This window comes from Microcebus murinus, chromosome 6 (assembly GCF_040939455.1).
Source record: "Microcebus murinus isolate Inina chromosome 6, M.murinus_Inina_mat1.0, whole genome shotgun sequence".
Taxonomy (NCBI): domain Eukaryota; kingdom Metazoa; phylum Chordata; class Mammalia; order Primates; family Cheirogaleidae; genus Microcebus; species Microcebus murinus.
In genome coordinates this window covers 109607196-109630508 of record NC_134109.1, presented here as the reverse complement: position 1 = coordinate 109630508, position 23313 = coordinate 109607196, and the positions used below count along the sequence as shown (strand labels likewise).

General features: G+C 50.4%; 1 protein-coding gene across 1 annotated transcript; it reads right to left on the bottom strand.

The window, feature by feature from the left end:
- Nucleotides 1-230: 230 nt before the first annotated feature.
- SCAMP5 (secretory carrier membrane protein 5) lies at nt 231-22011 on the bottom strand. Its single transcript, XM_012735456.2, has 7 exons — nt 21864-22011; nt 9892-9945; nt 9027-9155; nt 5094-5250; nt 3768-3869; nt 3216-3333; nt 231-2973 (listed from the first exon to the last, which is right to left on the bottom strand). Exons 2-7 carry the CDS (start codon nt 9896-9898, stop codon nt 2779-2781), a joined length of 708 nt encoding a protein of 235 aa, XP_012590910.1. The 5' UTR covers nt 9899-9945; nt 21864-22011; the 3' UTR covers nt 231-2778.
- Between the last annotated feature and the right edge of the window lie 1302 nt (nt 22012-23313).

Genomic DNA, 23313 nt, shown 5'->3' with positions numbered 1-23313 from the left:
TCCTACATCCTCCTCAGGGAACTTGGAACTTTCTCCTCCTAAGGCAGGAGGCCTCAGGTGGCAATCTCAATGCCTACTCTAGACTGCCTCAGAGAAAGAGCCACCCAGTTAGTGGCATGGCTTTTGGCCCCAGGGAATGACAGGCCACAGACTCATCCAACCCCTCTACCTTCATGCCCCCACCCATGGAGCTCCATGCAGGTCTACATGAAGACACATGACACAGAACACGCAGGGCCAAATGTTCCCTTTATTATGGTTCACTCAATTACCACAAACATACACATTGGCTCAGGCAGGTCAACTGCCACCTGGGGGATGATCCATCTCCCAGAAACAAAGAGGAGCAGTGGGTACCCGGAGACTGCCAAAGCAGGTCACTGGCAGGCCGCAGACCTGAAAATCCCCAGAACTGGCCCGGGCCCTCCTCTACCCCACTCCCACGCCAGACCATCCTGCAGAGATGAATCTGTGCTCAGTCCCCACTTCTCACACTAGTTCCTTTCCCAGGGAAGTGCATAGTTGCCTGGAGATGCAGTATCTCAGGGCCTGAACAAACCTGGGCCACACATGGGTAACGGGCTTTCCTGAGGGTAGAGTCAGGGTGTGAGCATATTGGTCTGGGCCAGGAAAGAGAGGCAGGTAGCACAGGAAATCAATTGAAGATGATACCCAACTGGTGATGGATGCTAAGTTGGCAGCTGGACCACAGCCTCTCTGGAGCTATCAGAGAGACTAAAAAGGGAGCCAGAGGTCTGGGGTAGGGGAGAGGAAAGGGGAGGAAAAGCCTAGACCTAGGGTCTCTTTGCAGGTGCCAGGGGCTGTGACAACTGCTTTCCTGAAAGAAAATGGGAGAGCAGAGAAGCAATTATACTCTGTGGTCCAAGCCTAAGGGACCATTGGGAAACAGAAGCCCCTGGCTCCCCTTATAGGGCATCGAAGTACCTTGAGTTCAAAGCTCAGGGTGGCCTAGAAGCCCAGGTGTTGGGTTCCAAGCTGGAGTCAGCCCAGAGTAGCCAAGTGGGGTTTGGTTTTTTTGTCCAAATAGCCCAGGTAGGCTTCTGCTGGGAGAAGGGAAAGTGAGAAATGGGCAGTTCTGCTCCTTGGGAACCCACTCCACTCTAGGTCTCAGACAGAGCTGGGGCCTCTACCAGCAATGTTCTCACACTGCTTGGAACAGAACAGCCCCATGAACTTGAAATCACTTTCCTGAAAAGGCAAGGAGGTTCTGACAGGGTGAGGAAGGGCCAAGAACCAAGGTCTGTAGGCAGAGGGGAACAAGTTTTCTTGATTTAGGAAAAAAAAACCTAAACTAAAGCCAGAGAGCCTCCCCTCCTACCCTGCCTAACCTGAAATCCTATTTAGGCCATTGTGCTTACAGCTAGGACTGGGCCTGTGCTTTTTCCTGGGCCCTGAGTTCAAGTGCCCAGAAGTACCCTCTGACCAAGAACAAGCCAGGGTGGGGGAGGCGTGCTCCCCTCCCACTGGGCCCCACCTGCTTTCTCCTCTGACCTTCCCTCCAGGCCTAGCCCTCCAAGCCCTGGCCCTCCTACCAGACCCAAACAGAACAGCTACTGCTCCCAGGAATCCAGTGATCACTCAGAGACACCTAGACACCCCAGTGGGGTGGGGACCAATAATTACTGAAATGCCCTCTGCTCCAGCTGCGCCTTTACACCTGACAACTGCCGGACACGACCCAGCTCCTCAGGGAAGGCAGTGGAATGTGCCATCCACAAGAGCAGAAGCCACCTGGCACATAGTGGGGTCGGGGTAGGAGAATTAAGTCACAGCAGCTGGGTATGAGGAGGAGGCAGAGGGCCATGGGCAGAGGGGCACCAGGGGCCTCTGGGGAGAGGAGGAAGAGGAGAAGGGGGGAGAGAAAAGAGGAGCCTGCCTCTGCAGGCCGAGCTCTCAGAGCCAAGACCAACCCTGCGTTTTTCACTCCCTGAGAGTCAGGGACCCAGGTGGGCTCTGCCTCTCCAGCTGTGTTCCCCTCCCACATCAGGGCTAAGGCTCAGCTCTCCTGTCAGCTTCCTATATCTGGGAATCAGAACAGATTTAGGAATCTGGGCTCAGTCTCAGGAGCAGATACAACTGAGATACTCAGCCTTAGGGAAAACAAAAACCACATAGGAAAGAGAAAAACATACCCTGGGCAAGGGAAGACAGCACAGGGACTCTGACAGCAGGGAAGAGATGAGGGAGACAGAGGCCGAGGGAGGGGAGAACTGGATGGATCAGGAGGAGCAAGGGGAGGTCCCCTGCCTGTCCTCACCCTTCCACCTGCCACTACCACGAGTGCTAAATACTGTTGCTTCCCAGGAAGACCAAAAGTGGTAACAGTCTCAGCTCATGACCCTGGTGGGGGCTGGGCTTTCTGCTATTCCTCCCCCTACCCCATGAAGGGTCCCTGGGCCAGGGTAAGAAGGGACAAGTGAGGGTAGAGGGCTGGTTTAGTTCTAAACATACATCTAGCACCACAACAAGAGACCTTCACTGCACACTGTTTCACGAGGGGACACGGACAGCTACTGCCACACAGGACAGCTCCACGTGCAGCCCACAGCTCTTGGAGTGCCAAGAGCAGAATCCAAAAGGTGGGGAGCAGGGGGCATACATATACATATATACATATATAACTCTGATTCTTTATACAAAGTGGGGGAGAAGGAGAAAAGGGAAGGGGGAACCCTGCTTGGTCACCACAACAGATGATGTGGCTTGAGCCCCCTGTCCCAGTGGCCCCAGCCCTGCCTCCTGGTAGGCTTGGCTGGTTCACATCTCATTGGAGTATGTGTAGCTGGGGGTGGCGGAATACTGAGTCTGTGGCTGACTCATGGCACCCTGGGCCGCCCCCATGGCTGCATTCTGGGCTGCCTGCTGCACATGCGGATTCTTCCATGCTCCCGTGGTCCACTCCTCCTGAGCTTTGCTGAAACTCCCCCCACTGCCCCGGTAAAATTTATGAACCTGTAGGAAGAGGAGCATGAAGAAGGGTTAATCAAAGGAAAGAGGCAGCCCAGGAAGTAGATAGGAGCATTTGTAAAAACATAGTCCTCCCTCCCCTTCCATGCCTGTGTAGGAAAGTCCGGCAGGCAATTCCAGAGTGAGACCCTTGGAAGAAAGACCTCTGGAGCCTCTTGGGGGTGGGGTTGTTTTATATCACAGCCCGCTCCCAAAGCCACCCTCTCACCCTTGAGGGGACCACATACCATGCTGAGGGCGATGAAGGAAAAGATGGCCACAACCGTGAACATGACGGTGGGAATGAGCATCACAACTGCTGAGCCAATGTTTGTTCCGAAGAAGGAGATGGTGGCAATCCAGCCGCTGTGGGAAGAGGCCAGCAGTGGGGCTGTGGGCGGGATGAGGGGGGCCCAGGGGCCACCCCACTGGAGCAAGGGACTACCTCACTGCCACAGGGAAGAATCATATCACTGGATTCAGAGGGACCATCTTACTGACCCCATGTCAGTGGCCCAGGAAGACCCTGCCCCGTGGCTCAGACGTGCCCCTCAGACTCAAGATTTCCTTCTCCTGGGTTTTCCACAATGCTTGACACCCCTCGGCCCCCCAGAAACCACGGCCAGGTTCTCTTTCCCCTCTGGTGCTATGGCTGCGCCACTACACTCTCCTGAACCCTCTCTCTCCCCCAGTAACCACCCAGTGCCCCGCGGGCTAGGAAGTGTGGCACACAGAGGTAAGCGCAGGACACGCTCAAGGTGCCACCCCTACCAGCCCCAGGCCAGACCCCTGCCTCTTACCAGACACCCCAGCCTGGGATGCCCACGGCCTGGATGATGCTGATGACCATCTGGGCCATGAAGGTGAAGAAGAATGCCATGAAGCTGAAGGAGCTGTCGGTCCTGCAGCAGAGGAGATGGCTCCTGTCACCTGAGCAGAGGGCCAGAGTTTCCCTACCTTCAAGGTCCCCAAGCCCTTTCAAGTTTAAGTAAGTGCAAAGTAGATAGAAGACCCTTAAAACCCTAATGGAGAGGCCAGAATAGGCCAGTGTTTATCCACAGATCTTTGCAAGGTTCCACGTTAGGCCTATATGTGCAACATTACACAGGGAGGAATCTCCTCATGAATGGCCCACCCTTTGGTACATGGGAGGCTGACCCTATTGGCATATAAATAGATGGCTCCATTGTAGCAGGAATAAAGAGTCCCATTGTCAAGGGGATGGACAGCCACATAGGCACCAAGACAGCTAGTGTCACTGGTACATGGATGGATGTCCCCATGGGTTCAGAGATGGAATCCCATTGCCACTAGAATGGACAACCTATTGGCACCAAAATAGCAGTTAATAGCACTTAGATGGATGACTTGATTCCAAAGAGATTCAAGGTCCCATTAGCATTGAGATAGATACTCTACAGGCACCAAGACAGATAGTCTTGTTGGTACATGGATGAACAGTCCCATTGGCACAAAGATCAAAAACCCCATTTGGCACTAGGTAGACACCCAGTGGCACCAAGACAGCTAGCCAAGACAGCTAGCCACACTGATACATGGTTGGGTGTCTCTTAGGCACACAGTTGGATGACTGCATTGGCACATGAATAGTGTTAGTGATACACAGATGGCTGTGTATCTACAGGCACATGGATAAATGTTCTCCTTATCACCAAATCAGCTAGCCCCACTGGTACACGGATGGGCAGTTCCACCAAGACAGGTGGCCCCATAGGCAAAATTCAACATGTAGTTTCCTAGGGAAGGTGATGGCAGAAGACAAAATTATGGGCAATATACGTAACCTTAACATTTGTACCCCCATAATATGCTGAAATTAAAAAAAAAGAAGAAAAAAATAGGCCTGTGCTCTGTGTTGCCCCCCGCCCAAGGGTAGCGTGAGGAGGGAAGGAACTAAGAGGAAGGCTCTGACTCCTACCCTCCCTCCTCAACCTGGAGCCCCCAGAAAGCCCAAGCCCCACCTGATAGTCTGAACCAAGGTGAACAAAGGAAAGTAAAGTGAGTTTGGGGGGGGGTGGCAAAAAGAAAGTGGGAAAGGAGTAGAGAAGAGACAGGGGAGATGGGCAGAGATGGGGCTGGGAGCTGGAGTCAGCTCCACCACTTACTTGAAGGCTTTGTAAATAGGCCGAAACCAGCAGACGTAGGAGCAGGGTGTGAAGAGGATGAGCCAGAGAAAGGCGAGGCCAAAGTTGGTGGCTCCCCCGCCTCCGATCAGCCACGCGAGGCAGCCCACCAGGTTCACGGCCAGCGTGACGCTGTTCACTGCAGGCCCAGGAGCACATGCACACAGAGACAGACACCCAGGCCCGTACAGAGACACACAGGCACCCAGACATGGTCAACACACAGATCCACAATCAGACAAGCACAGAGAGATGCAAACAAACATGGATATACACATACAAATGCAAGCCACATTTATAGATTCACACCCATACAGATGACCCACAGTGCATATCAATGCACACACAGAGACACACAAGACACACACAGGAGAAGGAGTACAGGTTGTAAGAAAGAAAACCGGGAGCTCTGACCAACCTGCCTCCCCAGACACCCTCCTAAGGATCTGAGAAATACGGAGAGCAAAGGGTCTTCAGGGAGCAGAGTTTCTGCCCAGCAAGCCCCCTTTAAAGGATTAAAGCCTCAAGGTGGTAGAAATGCTCTTCTGCTTATAAGGCAGCTTGTAAGGAGCATGGTGGCTCATCCCTATAATCCCAGTGCTCTGGAAGGCTGAGGCAGGAGGGTCACTTGAGGCCAGCAGTTTGAGGCACAGTGCGCTATGGTTGTCCCTGCGTATAGCCACTGCACTCCAGCCTGGGCAACATAACAAGATTGTCTGTATTTTAAAAAAAGAAAGAAACATCTCTTCAAGCCACTGTACCATCTGTCCTGCACTTAAATGGGGCAGGCATCGGTGTCTGAGATCTGTTTTTATTTAATCTATTTCTTAGACAACTAACATGTCATCTGCTCCAAGAAGCCTTCCTCCAATGCTGCAACCTTTCACCTTTCATCTCCCATTCTCTGACCTTTTTTTTGAGACAGAGTCTCACTTTGTTGCCCATGCTAGAGTGCCGTGGCATCAGCCTAGCTCACAGTAACCTCAAACTCCTGGGCTCAATCGATCCTCCTGCCTCAGCCTCCCAAGTAGCTGGGGCTACAAGCACACTCCACCATGCCTGGCTAATATTTTTTCTATATATTTTTAGTTGTCCAATTAATTTCTTTCTATTTTTAGTAGAGACGGGGTCTCGCTCTTGCTCAGGTTGGTTTCAAACTCTTGACCTTAAGTGATCCTCCCACCTCGGCCTCCCAGAGTGCTAGGGTTACAGGCATGAGCCACCGCGCCCGGCCTATCTCTCTGACCTTCTACAGAGGGTTGCTCTCATGGGCTGCTCCATGGTTTCCCAAATACAGATCCCAGCCCATCAACAACATTAGAAGCTTCCCAAGAGTGGGACCCAGGCTCCCCCTTCTCTGTCCCCACATCATCTAGCTGCATCTAGAAATCACAGTATCACTGAGACACCGCCAGCAGGGACCTCAAAGACTCCTCATTTTACAGATAAGAAAACTGGTGCTGGTATACATATCAGGGCACCCCCTTCCTTGAACACTATGCTGAGTCCACAAAGACCGCTGAGTCCACAAAATAAACAGAAGAAGGAGGGTTCGGTCTTGGCCTCAAACAGCCAGCATCCATCCTCTGTCTTCTGAACAGAGCCCCTAAGCATCTCAAGGATTATATGCATTTCCCTGGGAGTAAAGCACCCAGTGGGCACCTAGTAAGGACTTAGGGAGGTATTTATAGACCTTAAATCCAGCTTCTGGATGAGATCTTCCCAGGAGCAGAGCTCCCAGAGCCCAGTGTCAAGGGGAGTGCTCCCCAAGTCTGGCCTGGCCTGGCAACCCTGTCACCTGTGCAGGTACACCTATCTCAGGGCCCCTCATAGTGAGGGTGGGCATTTCTTCTTGTGTGTTTCAGCTATATTTCCTCCATTCCTGTTCACTGCCCCAACATTTCTTGGAGCCTTGGTGTTCTTACTGTTTTTACTTGCTCTTTACATAAAAAAGGCATTAACCCATCATTATACTGGCTAACATTTCTCTCCTCAGTCCCACCTCTCTCCAACTCCCTTGCTCTCGTGACCTTGCTGAAATTATTCGGCTACCTCTCTTTAACAGACACCCACTGACTCGGCCACTCTGTGTCTTCACTTCTCTCTTTGTCCAGCTTAGATCCCATAACTAATTACACTCATTTTCTTCTTCCCTCCCCGGCCCTGTCTTCCAGTCATACTCACCCTATATGAACATAACTCCATCTGTACATGAGCTGAATGTCACTAAGAAAAAAGGGATACAAGAAAGCCTGGCAGGACTATAAAGTCAAGGCCACCAACCTCAAATAGGCCCTGTGCATGGCCCAGAAATCTTAGGGGCCAGGTCTCTTTGGAGAATGTCCTCACTCTCCATCCACAAACATGTTCTCATTCTGAGCCCACCCTCCTCAAAGCTCCGACCCCCACTCCTACAACATATTTGATGGAAAAAAATAGAAGCCAAGCTGGGCATGGTGGCTCACGCCTGTAATCTTAGCACTCTGGGAGGCCCAGGCAGGAGGATCGCTTGAGCTCAGGAGCTTGAGACCAGCAAGAGCAAGACCCCATCTCTACTAAAAAAATAGAAAAAATAATTAGCCAGGCAACTAAAAATAGAAAAATTTAGCTGGGTGTGGTGGTGTATGCCTGTATTCCCAGCTAGTCAGGAGGCTAAGGCAGGAGGATCGCTTGAGCCCAGGAGATTGAGGTTGCTGTGAGCTAGGCTGATGCCATGGCACTCTAGCCTGGGCAACAGAGTGAGACTCCATCTCAAATAAATAAATAAAAATGGAAGCCATCAAAAGTAGCCTCCTCATTTTCTTCCCAACATCTACAGACCTACCTACACCCTATCCCCTACTACCTAGCACCCTATTCCCCCCTCTCTCAGGTTAAATGGTGAGAGATCCCCTCACCCAAAGGCCAAGCCAGGACTACTCGAAATTGAGTCTGTCTTCTCCCATCCTCTTCTTATCATGCCATGAAGCACCTGCTGCAAAGACAGCATGCTTTACCGCCTTCCTGGAGCACACAACCATCTGCCCAGATAAGCAGCTACGTGCAAAACTGACTCAAAGCAACATCACACATGGCAGACCCCAACTGAGGTCACATTGCCAGTGTCTCAGGTTCCTGGGGCTTGTACCCAGCACAGGACAGCCAGCCCACCCTATTTTCATATGCCAAAGAGATATCTTCTGGCCAGCCTTGGCGTAGCCAAGTCCCATGCCCCTAAGATGACACCTTTCCCACCAACCTGCCACAGACTACTGAAAAGAGGGGCTTTAAACTCTCAATGTCAAAACTTTAGAACACTAGAAGTCAAGAACACTAGACTCTTAGAAGTACAGGCCACATGACACAGAGCTGCATGGAACCATAGCAATCGCTCAGCCAATACTATCTTCCTGCCGATGAGGAACCTGCTGCTCTGGAAGTAGTGACCAGACAAACTCAATCTCATAGCACCCTACTCCCAGGTGAATGCTCTTCTCTTTGAGCAATCTTCCAGAGAAAGCAAAAAAAATGAGGTTTTCAGGGAAAGACTCCTTTCCAAGTCAAGAATCCTGAGGTCCTAACAGTTATCAGAGGTTCCCTGGAGAACTGCCCCAGTGGGAAGGGGAAAAGGAGAAAACAGGAATCACACTGCAAAGAGGGCCCCATCCAGGTGCTCTGTGAATGGGAGATGAAGGGGAAGGGAAGGAAGGAGAGGCCTAGATGGTGGGGCCAAGGGAAACTGAGGCCCAGCTGGGGAGTTGGCCCAGGGGAAGAGCCTGCTGGGAGCCTAGCGGGCAAAGGCTTACTGGTCCATGCAGACATTATAGTGGGGCAGAAGGACAGCTCGGCCTGTGGCACCCACGCTGCTACCCAGCACCCACCAGTTTTCCTCCCTCCTCCACCTGCCCTGGCCACCCCCGTCCCCACAGCACTCACACATCCAGAGGTAGTAGAGGCGCTTCGTCATGGTGAGATGCTGGGGAGGGATATCTGCCTCGAAGTCTTGGTAGAAACATGGCTTCAACGGGATGAACTTGGGCAGTGGTGGGAAGTTGTTCACTTTCTCTGTGGGTGAGGCACATCGCATGGCATCACCTGAACGGCCCCTTCCCCGCCAATCCAATATGCCCATCCTTACTCTGCCAGGACTGCCTCCTCCGCCCCTGTGGCCACTGGCCACTTTGCTATCCCCACCAGCCATCCCTATTCCCCTAGGTCTGCCATGACAATCCCCAAGTAACCAAAGCCCCTGAGACAGTGTCACTCAGAAGAGTAATAAGCAATGAATACTGTCCCTCAGGGTGAGGCACCCTCCTCAGCAGAAGAAGTGGATGGGTGAGAGTCTAGAGACGTGGGTTCCAGGCTCCATGCCAACACTCATGCTCTTGGGCAAGTCATCACCCCTCTCCAGACCTCAGTTTATCCAGGGGGTGGGGGCTGAGCTAGATGGTCCCCAAAGTCCAGCTGTGGCAGTCTGTATGTCTTAGCTTTAGAAACTGGACAGAAGAGGTCTCAGTGTATTAGAAAACAATGGTGACGGAATGGAAGGGGCAGAGCCACCCATGCTGCCAATCAGTCGGATGGTAAGACAAGGACATCAAGATGCTCAATCTTTGGTCCCCAGGGTTGGAGGATCTGACAGGGCTAGACAGGGTCATGTTGAGGTTCTCAGACAGACAGGCCTGAGAAGGGGTAATCCTTGGGACAATGGGTCAGAAAGAAGGTGCCCTCCAAAGACTAGGGGAGGTACACCCTATGCTCACTTTTGTGTCCTGCCCACATGGCCCGCCCTTTCCCTTACCTGCCATGGCGGCACTAGCTGGCCCAGCGCCTGCTCACACCTCTTTGTCCTGACCTGGGAGGAAAGAAAAGCCAGAGAAGGATGAGGATGGGCCCCGCCCAACCCAGGCCCTCTCTCCGCAGGCTGGGAGGCTGGGCGCCTGCGGTACTCCCTGGGGCAGGACGGGGCTCGCACTCCCTGGGCGACTGCCCAGTGGAGGGAGCTCCCCCTCCCAGAGGCACCTTCCACCAGCTACATTCTTCCCACCACTCTCGCCCTTTGCCCCAACACACAAAGTACATCCTCAGAAAACCCCATTCAAGGGTAGGAAAGAAACCTGGGAGGGGACCTCATGCAGGGAAAGCCAAGTGACAGAGAAGGCCCGAGGGACAAAAGGAAATTCTGTTCCTTGACTGTGGAGACAGGCTGAGCCCCTTCCCTCTTGCCTTTTGCGCTCAGTCGTTTGCTCGCTTACTAGGACTCGACTCGTCAGGAGCGGGCGCTGAGAGAGAGCATGCCAGACAGCCGCGTCCCTGCCCTCCCACGGGACAGCTAACCACCTCTGCGGGGAAGCATGCAGAAGACGCGCGCGGTCTGTGCGAAGTGATCCGCCTGGTCTGGAGGAGCGGGGCAGTTAAAAGTGAGCGCCAGTGAAGGCACGGGCACCCAGGAGTCCCCGCTGGGCGGCCTCTGGGCAGAGGGCAAAGCAACGGGGAGCAGCAGGTGGCGCGGTGGGCAGGTGTCCAGACCCTAAGGAGGCAAGTCTGAGGGGCCTGGAGGCGGCGGGGGTGGGGGGAGGCCTGCGCGGGACCCCCGCCCGCCTCCCGCGGAGTGGACGCGCCTCGCTCGCGGGCCTCGCTCGCGGGCGCCCCAGGGAGGCAGACATGGACCTTGAATCATCGTTGGCAAGTTACGGCCACGGAAGCCAACAAGCAGTCGCTTTATAAAACGGCAACTGTGGCGGACACACGTAGAATCACAACAGAAAATGGGCCACAACCAAGCGCGGAGGCAGCGCAGCATTTGAAAGGTGGGCAGGGATTTCCCTGGAGTTTTAAAACAGGCAAAACTAATAGCTGGTGTTAGAAGTCAAGATAGTATCACCCTTGAGGGGGCAGTGACTGGAGCACAAGACCAGCCTGGGGTGCTGCTTACACAGATATGTGGGCTTTGTGAAAATTCCTCAAGCATATTGTTAAAATTTGTGCACTTTCTTGTGTGTTACACTTCAATGAAAAGTTTGCTTTAAAATTTTTTTTTCTCCTATCATTCCAGTTTAATTGGATTCCTCTGGATCCAATTAAAAGTTTGGACAATTACAATCTTTTGTGGCCCTATTGTGATATGGGATCAAATACAGATATAAAAATCTAGTAAAATCTAGCACAAGGGAAAAAGGCATAATAGAGATATTCATGAAATGATACTCGTGTAGAGGTACATTAATTGTAGCACTATTTGTTTTTTGGGTTTTTTTTGAGACAGAGTCTCACTTTGTTGCCCAGGCTAGAGTGAGTGGTGTGGCATCACCCTAGCTCACAGCAACCTCAAACTCCTGGGCTAAAGCAATCCTGCTGTCTCAGCCTCCAGAGTAGCTGGGACTACAGGCATGCGCCACCATGCTCGGCTAACTTTTTCTATATATATTAATTGGCCAATTAATTTCTTTCTATTTATAGTAGAGACAGGGTCTCGCTCTTGCTCAGGCTGGTTTTGAATCCTGACCTTGAGTGATTCTCTCACCTTGGCCTCCCAGAGTGCTAGGATTACAGGCGTGAGCCACCATGCCTGGCCTGTAGCACTATTTGTAATAACAAAGGATTGGAAACAATCTACATGTCTATGAATAGGGGACTGATTAAGTAAATGGTACAGTCATACAATGGACTGCTCCACAGCTATTTTTAAAAATGCTCTCCAGCTGCTGAAAAGAGGAAGAGGCTCTGTATGTACTAATATAGAAAATCTCCACGATCACTAGTAGTTGAAAAAAGCAAGATGTAGAACAGTCTGTATATTACCCTTTGTATTAAAAAAAGGGGAGGGGGAGATAGAATTTTTAAAAAATTTCCTTTTGATCCAACAGTCTTACTTCTAGCTATTTACCCACAAATAAGAAATAACACACGTTATTCAACTCGACACTATTTGCAATAGCACAATGATGAAAGCAACCTAAATGCAACTATTTGCATATACCAGGTACATGATACAATGGAGTATTATATACATGTAAAAAAGAATGAGGATGAGCTCTGAGAACTGCTATGGAATGATTTCCAGGATATACTAAGTAAAAAAGCAAAGTACAGAAGAGTATAAATAGTATGCTACCCGTTATACAAGAAGAAAGGTGAGCCAGGTGTTGCGGCTCACACCTGTAATCCCAGCACTTTGGGAGGCTGAGACAGGAGGATCACTTGAGGCCAGTTCAGGATCAGGCTAGGCAACATGAGATCCTGACACTATAAAAAATTTTAAGGCCGGGCTCGGTGGCTCACGCCTGTAATCCTAGCTCTTGGGAGGCCGAGGCGGGCGGATTGCTCGAGGTCAGGAGTTCAAAACCAGCCTGAGAAAGAGCGAGACCCCGCCTCTACTATAAATAGAAAGAAATTAATTGGCCAACTGATATATATAGAAAAAATTAGCCGGGCATGGTGGCGCATGCCTGTAGTCCCAGCTACCCGGGAGGCTGAGGCAGAAGGATCACTTGAGCCCAGGAGTTTGAGGTTGCTGTGAGCTAGGCTGACGCCATGGCACTCACTCTAGCCTGGACAACAAAGCCAGACTCTGTCTCAAAAAAAAAAAAAAAAATTTTAAAAACTAGCTAGGCATGGTGGTAGCATGCCTGTAGTCCCAGCTATTTAGGAAGTTGAGACAAGAGGATTACTTGAGCCCAAAAGTAAAAAGGGGAAGAATACGCACATGAATTTGCTTATTTTTGCAAAAGAAACAACAAGAATAAATCAGAAATTAATAAAATAGTCATCTACATGATGGAAGGGCTAGGATGAATAGAAAGATTTCCTTGGGTAAGTTCATGTATTTTTGTACATATAATGACTTACATATTCAAAAATTTAAACCAGAAAGAAAAGCAAACTCTAAAATAAAAACAAATGAAGCTGGCCGGGCGCAGTGGCTCACGCCTGTAATCCTAGCACTCTGGGAGGCTGAGGCGGGCAGATTGCTTGAGGTCAGGAGTTCAAAACCAGCCTGAGAGGCCGGGCGCGGTGGCGCACGCCTGTAATCCTAGCACTCTGGGAGGCCAAGGTGGGAGTATTGCTCAGGGCCAGGAGTTCAAAACCAGCCTGAGCAAGAGCGAGACCCCGTCTCAACTATAAATAGAAAGAAATTAATTGGCCAACTAATATATATAGAAAAAATTAGCTGGACATGGTGGCGCATGCCTGTAGTCCCAGCTATTCTGAAGGCTGAGGCAGCAGGATTGCTTGAGCCCAGGAGATTGAGGTTGCTGTGAGCCAGGCTGATGCCACAGCACTCACTCTAGCCTGGGCAACAAGTGAGACTCTGTCTCAAAAAAAAAACCAGCCCAAAGATGACTTGCTAATAACAAGGGGAAAAAGGTACTTTCACCATGGAGGAAGCTGGCAGACACTACCTTACCAAGCAATCAAACTTAACCTCACCAATAATGTCAATAATGGCAAAACGACATTACGGCCTCCAGGTGTGACACAGAGACGGGCATATCACCTATCATATTCCTGCCAAAAGTGTTTAACCTGAATGTAACCATGAGAAACAATCAGAAAAATCCAAGTTGTGAGGCATTCTAAAAACTAGCCTGGGCTGTTTTAAAAAAGCAACATCCTGGCCAGGCGCAGTGGCTCATACCTGTAATCCCAGCACTTTGGGAGGCCAAGACAGGGACATTCCTTGTGGCCAGGAAAGAAACCCAAACTATCTAAATTAGATAGTTACTACATAACTATTATATTTCTTGGGTGTGATAATGGTATTGAGGTTGCATAGGAATGTCCTTACTCTTAGAAAATATGTACTTAAATACTTAGGGTAAAGTGTCATAATGTCTGAAGTTTCTTTCAAATAGTTTTGAAAAAAACTCAAAAAAGAAAAAACAAAACAAAAACAGGCCTGGCATGGTAGCTCACGCCTGTAATCCTAGCACTCTGGGAGGCTAAAGCAGGTGGATTGCTCGAGGTCAGGAGTTCCAGACCAGGCTGAGCAAGAGTGAGATCTCATCTCTACTAAAAAATAGAAAGAAATTATCCGGACAACTAAAAATATATAGATATAAAAAATTAGCTGGGCATGGTGGTGCATGCCTGTAGTCCCAGCCACTCTAGAGGCTGAGGCAGGAGGATCGCTTGAGCCCAGGAGTTTGAGGTTGCTGTGAGCTAGACTGACGCCAAAGCACTCTAGCTGGGGCAACAGAGCAAGACTCTGTCTCAAAAACAAACAAACAAACAAACAAAAAAGTTGCTAGGGAAGAAGAGAGCCACATAGTCTGTCACCCCCCAGACTACATATTAATCACATCAGAGAAAAGATACTTCTACAATGAGAGGATCTGGCAGACCAAGTGAAAATTTAGCATTTCTGATAATGGAAGGAAAGAACATCATGTGCCTCCTGACATAATATCCACAGAAGGACACAAGATCTTCTATGAATACTGTTGCCAAAAAATGTTTAATCTGAAAATAATTATGAAAAAACAATCTGAAAAATCCAGGTTGTGGGAAATTCTATAAGACAAATGTCAATGTCATGAAAGACAAAAATTGGTAGGGGGCCGCATCTAAATTAACACACACTAAAGGAACATGCAACCAAAAGCAATGGAGAATCCTAATGTATACTGGATTTTTTTTTAAATTTTAAATTTTAATTTTTTTTGCTTTTTCTTTGTTAAGAGAGTGTAAGAGATGTGGGGCATAAAGGTTAGGCAAGGGATTTCATTTTGGACAGTTCTGACAGATTGCTCACTCTTTCCCTCTCTAGAAACTCTTGTGACTCTTCCTTGTCTCCTGAGGACAGCCTCTCAGCCTGCCTATGACATTCAAGGCCCTTCCTCATCTAGCTCCTGTCTTTCCAGCACATCTCCTACTAATGCCTTGCCATGGGCTCTGCTGCAGCCAGACTGCAATGGGCTGAGTGCTTGTGTTCCCCACAATTTGTACATTGAAACCTAATCCCCAGTGTGAGGGTTTCTGGAGGTGGGGCCTCTTGGGATTAGTATCTTTTATTTTTCTGGATTTTTAAAAATCATAGCTATAAAGAACATTTTTAGGACAGCTAGAGAAATTTGAACATAGACTGCATAGTAGACACCATTGTTCAATCTTAATTTCTTGAGTATTGTAGGTATATAGGAGAATGTCTTGGTTCTTAGGAGATATATGGTGAAGTATTTAGAAGCACAGTGTCTGGCTGGGTGAGGTGGCTCACAACTCTAATCCCAGCACTTTGGTAGGCTGAGGCAAGAGGATGGCTTGAGGCTAGGAGTTTGAGACGAGCCTAGGCAACATAGTGAGACCCCCACCTCTATAAAAAAATTTAAAAATTAGCTGGGATCGGTGACATTCACCTGTAGTCCCAGCTACTCAGGAAGCTGAGCCAAGCGGAGGATCACTTGAGCCCAGGAGTTTGAAGTTACACTGACCTATGAACAGGCCACTGCACTCCAGCCTGAGCAACAGAGCAAGAACCTGTCTCCAAAAAAAAAAAAAGATGAAATGGAACATCTTGGAATCATAAATCATGTAAATGTATTATTACCTGTTCAAAAATAAATGGGGGCCGGGCGCAGTGGCTCACGCCTGTAATCCTAGCACTCTGGGAGGCCGAGGCGGGCGGATTGCTCAAAGTCAGGAGTTCAAAACCAGCCTGAGCAAGAGCGAGACTCCGTCTCTACTATATATATAGAAAGAAATTAATTGGCCAACTAATATATATAGAAAAAATTAGCTGGGCATGGTGGCGCATGCCTGTAGTCCCAGCTACTTGGGAGGCTGAGGCAGGAGGATTGCTTGAGCCCAGGAGTTTGAGGTTGCTGTGAGCTAGGGTGATGCCACGGCACTCACTCTAGCCTGGGCAACAAAGTGAGACTCTGTCTCAAAAAAAAAAATAAATAAATAAATAAATAAACAAACAAACAAATAAATAAATAAATGGGGTGAGGCACGAGGGGGCCAAGGGAAGAGGATGGCTTGAGCTCAGGAATTTGAGTTTGCAGTGAGCTATGATGACCCCATGGTATTCTAGTGGCGGGGTGCAGGGGGCACAAGATTCTGTCACCAGGAAAGCATGGAGTCTCCAAAGCCAAGGGTACAGAGTATAGAAATGTGACAATGCCACCGAGAGGTCCAGTGTGAAAGGGCTGGACCAAGTGTTCATTACATTTAGCAACATCAAGTCAGCTGTAAGGGCAGCGAGACCTGTTTCGGTAGTGAGAGAACCAGCCAAAGTAGAGTAAGCTTAACAGGCAAACTGAGAGCAGGTGAAAACAGCCCTTTGAAAAAGCCGGTCTAAAAAGAGAATAGAGATTGGGTACCACCTGGGTGGGATACGGGGGTGGGGCAGGGGTCCTAGGGAAGGCTGCAGCTGGGGTTTAAGATGGAAATAAGCTAGAAGGATCAGAGAAAAATTACAACTACAGCAGAGACAGAGAAAGCCCCTGAAAAGGTGATATGCAGGGGCTCCAGTGCAAGGAGGAGGGACAGGCTTCAACCTTAACAGTGGGAAGGAGCACAGTAAGCAAGCAGATGCGGGAAGGTGGGAGGCCCTGGAATGGACAGTGAGAGTCCCATGTGTCTCTCTCCATGTCCTCTCTGATAGAGGTGACAAGATGCAGGTGAGAAGGCAAGTGTAGAGGACCCAGCTACGTCACTTGGTAGTTACAACACTGCCTAAGTTCTCTGGGACTACACATACAGAAAGCTGTGGGGACACAGAGCAATACCTCCCTGGTTTGTCTTGGAGGAGCCCAGGAGGGCTTCATAGAGGAGGTGATATCAGAGTCAAATCTTGAAGAATGAACAGGTTGGCCAGGGAGTCAGGAAAGCAGGTATGATGGTCAGATGAGCAATGGCATGGCATATCAAAGAACAGAAAAAGGCAGAGGAGGATGAAGCTCAAAGTGGAGGGAGGGAAGGAAAGGCAAAAATAGAGCTGAAAGGTGGCTAGGCCATGGGCAGGATTTGGACTTTATTATCTTCAGTCATGGGAACCACTAAAGGATTCCATTCTTTTCCTTTTATTTTTTTTTTTTTTTTTTTTTTTTTTTTTTTTGAGACAGAGTCTCACTTTGTTGTCCAGGCTAGAGTGAGTGCCGTGGCGTCAGCCTAGCTCACAGCAACCTCAATCTCCTGGGCTTGAGTGATCCTTCTGCCTCAGCCTCCCGAGTAGCTGGGACTACAGGCATGCGCCACCATGCCCGGCTAATTTTTTTTTTTTTATATATATATCAGTTGGCCAATTAATTTCTTTCTATTTATAGTAGAGACGGGGTCTCGCTCTTGCTCAGGCTGGTTTTGAACTCCTGACCTCGAGCAATCCGCCCGCCTCGGCCTCCCAAGAGCTAGGATTACAGGCGTGAGCCACAGCGCCCGGCCCATTCTTTTCCTTTTAAAAAACATAGCCTCAAAGGTTTGTGGGTTTTTTTAAATAAAATAATGTTACTTTTTAGCTATGTATAAAAACATCTGCAAGTTAAAAAAGATCTAAGTGCATAAAGTAGGAAAGTCCTTCCAAAATCCACCTTCTCAGGGCTGGGCACGGTGGCTCACGCCTGTGATCCTAGCACTCTGGGAGGCCAAGGCAAAAAGATTCCTTGAGGTTAGGAGTTCGAGACCAGCCTAAGCAGAAGCGAGAACCCCATCTCTACTAAAAACAGAAAAAATTAATAGAGTATAGTTGCACTGCCTATAGTCCCAGCTACTCGGAGAATCACTTGAGCCCAGGGGTTTGAGGTTGCAGTGAGCTATCATGACACCACTGCACTCTAGCCAGGGCAATAGAGTGAGACCCTGCCTCAAAAAAATAATAAAAACTAAAACAAAATCCACAATATCAGAAGCCACCCTTTAACACTTTGACCTTTAGGTTTGGGGTGATGTTTTTGGTTTTCATTTTTAATGTCTACATAAGCATACATGACAAAAATGAGATCATTCTATGCTGTTTTATAACCTATTTTTTTCTACTCAACAATATCTCATTAAGTTTTTTCATGTCAATGAATACAGATCTATCCAATCTTTGTGGGTTTTTTTTTGTTTTTTTGTTTTTATCTTAACACCTGCTGTGTGATCAATCTTTTCAATGAATGGTCAGGTGGGCCAACAATGTCCATGGCCATAGAGTGGTCAAGTGTGACAAGTGACTGATTCGGCAATCAGGAGGTCACAGCTTCAGGGAAATGGTAGAGAGAAGCCAAGCTGCCAAGAAATTAGGGAACTACGAGGGAGAAGAAGGGACAGGTCTAGCAGACTAGTCTTTCAAAAAGCTTAGCTGGAATTTTAATATACATACACACATAGAATATCAGTGACAACAATGAAATGCCATATACCAAAAGATTAATAATAGTTGTCTCTTGATAGGGAGATGATAAGTTATTTGTTTTCTTTCTTTGTATCTTTCTTTTCTAAAATTTCTACAATGGCCATATGTCCATCTTTTGTAGTAAGACAAAGTCCCAGGTTGAAAATGGCAGCAATGAGAGGACAGTGAAAGGTTTTTCCAAGATAGAAGATTCGAGCCTATTTATAAGGTGGGAGGAAGGTACTCAGGGAAACAGCAAGGGCAGAAGATATGATGAAGGGGGAAAGAACTGATGGACAATGGTACCTGGGGAGACAAGCTGTGTTGGCATCCATAGCACAGATTGGGCACGTTAGACTTGGAATCTCCTACTGGGATTGAGAGAAATGGGGATACATGGGTGTTGTTCCATGTCCCACACCCACAACCACCCTCCACATAAGCAAGGGCTGTGGGAGAGTAGTCCAGTTTGGAATCCTCCCTCCATGGAGGAGAATGGAATGGGCAGCTGATGGGAAGAGCGGAAGGGAGGCAAGAACTAGATTGCAGGAGGCCCGAGGGAGGAGGCTCCTCCCTAACCCTGACTCTAGCCTAGCCCTGTCCCTGGTCCCAAGCTGTCTCCCAAAGGTGTGCTCACAGCTACAGACGTCAGTGCAGCACACCATGGATGATTCAGAGCAGAAGCCAGGGCACAGGGCGAATCTTCCTTGTGTGAATATAAAGGTTAAGGCAGAGAGAATCCAGGGCTTGGGAGAGCTGCAGGAGGCTGGTATCACAGACATGGAAGGCTCTAGGCTTCTCTGCCCTATTTCAGGGCTAGCCTTTGAAACTGGGAATGGGAGGACTGGGGGAGAGCAGCAACCACTGGCCTCTCTAAATCAAAGTGTTTAGACTATAAAACAGGAGAAATAGCAATTTGCTCCTCAGTTGAGAATCTTTCATAATGGGAAGGGGGAGTGTGCTACATATCCCCCAAAGATTCAAGCCTAAGGAAATGCCTCCTTAGTTATCAATAAGACAGCAAATACTCTCTCAATTTTGTTCAGGAAACCCTAACTATAATGTATTCCATTCCTTACTGTGAAGTGAGGAAAGAATCTCCCATAGTGAGGAGAGTGAGTGAGGTCCATGGTGGACAGACAAGAGTCAAGCCTGGTCTCAGATCAGATCAGATCAGAGGCCTGATGCTAGTTCCAGGGATCCCTGTTCACAAGGATGAGCCTCTCATCCCTGGCACAGAAATGGTCTTTTTTTTTTTTTTCCTGCCTGCCCAGAACCTACCTGCTAAGACAGAAGTTTCCCCTCCTGCTCTACCTCTGGTCCTCTTATCCTACTACCAGTCCCATCCCCAACTCTGAAATCCCAGAACTATGACTCATCCTCAGGAAACAGCAGTCTCCTGGCCATGCTATCACTGTTCTGCTGATGACTCTGCAGTAGCCTCCTACAGATCCTGTGCCTGGCATTCAAGGCCTTGTGCCAGTCAGCTACAAGCCTCCTTCCCACCATCTTTTGTTTCTCTGCCACAGGTTGACCTGCTTCCTACACACCCAACTTCATGCAGGAGATCATGTCTAGACACCCGCTTTGCTTCCAGCGCCCCTAAACCAGCAGCCCTCTCAGCTCCTCTAAGTCCTGCCATGTTCTCACATCCCACTCTTCTGGGATGCCTGTCCAGACATCACTGCTCTGCATCCACCGCAGAAATTCTGAACCAGTCATTGGGCACTAAGTGCTCACTCATTCTCATCCAGTCTCTTTCTCATTCCCTCACGGATGGGGTTTCCAGGAGGGACGAGACACAGAGCACAGTTAATCCATATCTTGCTTAAGACTTGGACACCCTCCTAAGGGGTGGGAGTGAGGCAACTGATCCCTCCCCCAGCCAGGCTAAGCCCACAGCTCTGTCAGTCCTGCTGCATCACACTTCCTCCAGGAAACCTTCAGAGGCTCCAGGGCTGGCAGCAGGGAAGGAAGTGCAGCCTGAGAGGAAATGCTGTGGGGAGGGGGAGGACAGGGAGGGGGGAGCAGGGAGGAAGAGAAAAGGAAGAGGGAGAAGAACTGAGAGGAACGTTGTAAACTAGAACAAGGAGCATCCTCAAGGGAGGTCACCACTTAGTCCTATTATTTTCATCCCTAGAGAAGGGTGCTGCAAAGAGATTCCCAGAGAAAGGAATCAACTTGTTCAAAGGTGGCCAGCCAGGGAAAGGGTTAAAGAAACAGCCACAGAGCCCAAGCTCCCTCTCTAGAGCTCCCCTCCCAGGCCCCAACTGTGGTAGCCCATTTGCTGGAGACAGTCCTTCCTCAGCTCTGGAGACTTTACCCTAAGGCTCACCAAGCCCAGATCAAACCTAAATGAGCAAGATGTGTGCAGCCTCCCAAAAATCTCTCTGCCAGTCCTGTCCCTGCAAGAATCATCTCCCTCTTTCACAGCCCTGCTCTGCAGAGGCAGAACAGGTAGGGCACAGGTTGCAAAATTCTCCAGACTCCCCCACTGCACGGGCACTGTCACATGGCTTGGCTCACAGGCTGGGCGTACCCCCCAGCCCCCCCAACAGCTGTGCTTGACTCCATCCCTATGCCTATGCCTTTACCCATACGGGTCCCCTGGAATGCCCTCCTGCCTCTCCTCCCTTCCAAATTTCACCGCCTCCAGAAAGTCTCCTATTGCTGGCTCTCCCTCCCTCCCTCTCCCCCTGTGTCCGTGGGAAATTCTGCCAGGCCCTCACAGACTTCCCCATCAGAAAGCTGGGACACTGGCGAATTCTCAGGCGCAGTCTCTACTTGGACCCCCAAACCCCCAGACCAGGAGCTTCCGGAGGCGGAGGTGGGGACAGGGATCAGTTCCCAAACACTTCACCTAGGTCCTGGATCCTGGTGACCGACTCTTGCCAGCGTTGGAATGAGCTACATCTGGCCCCCCAGCTCACCACCTAAAGCCCCGGGGGAGTCCACGCCCAAGCCAGTGCACCCATCCCCCTGCGGCCCTGGGGCGACTCAGATCCACAGGCCAAAGGCCGGCCGCCCCAGAGAGGAAGAGGAGGCACGACCGTGTCCACCTGCAGGCGCCTGTTGCAAGGAAAGGCCCAAAGGAGGGCACAATCGCCAGCTTCCAGTCGCCCCATGCCCGGCAGGAGGAACGCCAGGTGGGATGGGGGGTGGGGAGGGATGGAGGGCCCACGGCTCAGGCTTCAGAATCCAGGGGTCTGACGTCACCCAAAGCCCAGGTTCTCTCAGCGGGGGCCGAAGATAGAGATAGGAGGAGTTGGGGGGCTTGGTGCGCCCCGACCTCTCTTTCCCGGGCCCGAAACAGGGAAGGTGACCCCGACTCCCCACCTCTGCAGCAGCTGGGCCTGCCCCTGCATGCAAAGGTGAAGGGCAGACAGCGCAGAGCCAGAGCCGGGCCCTCGCCCGTGCCCAGCTTGCCCGCAGAGCGCTCCCCGCCTGCAGGCCCGACTCACCCGCCGCCGCTGTTCGGCTGCCGAAAGGCCGCGGCGCTGCGCTGCGTGCACCAGGCGATGCGGCGCGGAGCCGGCCGCGAGCCGCTCGGGGCTGGAGGCGGGGAGCGCGCGCCCGGGGCCGACTCCCCGCGCGCCCGCGCCACGGCCGTGCAGCAGCGCTCTCGCGAGACTCCCGCTCCGCGCCTAGGGCCGCTCCTCCTGAGCTCGCGAGAAGGAGGGTCCGGCCCCTCCCGCCGCACCTTCCAGGCGCTGTCCGAGGTGCTAGTTCCCGGGCCCGCGAATCAGGTGGTTGGCCCGCCCTCAGCGCGGAGAGCAAGGCCGGTACGAGGAAGGATGAGGCCGGAGATCGCAGCCTGGCATCAGCGGCCAGAGCCTCGGCTTCCAATTCTGTAAAGTGGGGAGAATAACCTCCCGTGCCCATCCCAGGGGCCTCTGAGACGGAGCAGAAAGGAAGAATGAGAAAGAGCTTTGAGAGTGGGAGCGTGTGCTGACAGATGAAAGTCCTTCAGATCCGTAGGCTCAGGGCGACAGAGAGAGGAGAGGACGGAAAATCATAAATGAGACATAGAGAGATATGGACACACAGATCCACGGAAAGGAAGACATAGGCAAGAGAGAAGAGCCACGAACATAGAGACAGAGAAACCTGGAGAGACAGAGATACTGAAACATGAAGAGATTAAGACCTGGAGAGAGAAAAAGACAGGAGAGAGAGGCGAGACAGCATGATGAAGTGAGAAGGAGACAAGAAATAAAAATAGACAAGCTACACAAAGGAATAGAATGAGAGGCTTAGAAAAAGAGACTCAGAAAAAAAATAAAAGAGAAAGTGATATGCAGACATGAACACCAAAAGAAAGTAGAGACCAGGGCAAATGTTTAAAAACCCAGAACTCTGAAGAGTTGAGAGAGACCCACTTGGAGAGAGGAGGCTGGGAGTGAAGACAGGCTTTTATTGTGAGTGGTGTTTACATAGTAAACCTCCTGTGGGATTTCTACAGCCAGGGCCAGTCTCTGTTCTGCCAGCCAATTGCTCCTTATCCCCACAGGGCCCTTCCACCCCCCACCCACCCCCACACCCCTACTCACACCAGGCCTGGAAGGGGGCCTCAGTGGATGGGGGAACACTGCAGGGATTCTTTGCGTAGAATAAGGGCCCATTGTCTGGCTCCAGCCTGCCAAGAGTGGGGCCTCACTCCTACAGCTGGGATAAAAAGGGGGCAGGAGTGAGGAGAGGCAGATCAGAACTAGTGTGGGTGAGGGAAGAAAAATGGAGGGAGCCTCAGGGGCTGGGAAGGGCTGAGCAGGAAGCATAACCAAACCCCAGGCCAACTGGGAATGAAGAGTACTGGGCTACAGGGCAGGACAACCAACCTGGTTCTCTGTTGGTCCTGTCCCTGGTTCACCCTCATGGTCACCACTGTCTGGTCTGCTATAATGCAAGCCTAGG

Bases quoted from the DNA above. Each gene is read 5' to 3' on its own strand.
- SCAMP5 (XM_012735456.2), bottom strand. The intron at 3,334-3,767 runs GTAAGAGGCAGG...CTCTTCCCACAG, and splicing joins ATCCCAGGCTGGGGTGTCTG to CGGCTGGATTGCCACCATCT. The intron at 2,974-3,215 runs GTATGTGGTCCC...CTCTTCCTACAG, and splicing joins CCTTCATCGCCCTCAGCATG to GTTCATAAATTTTACCGGGG.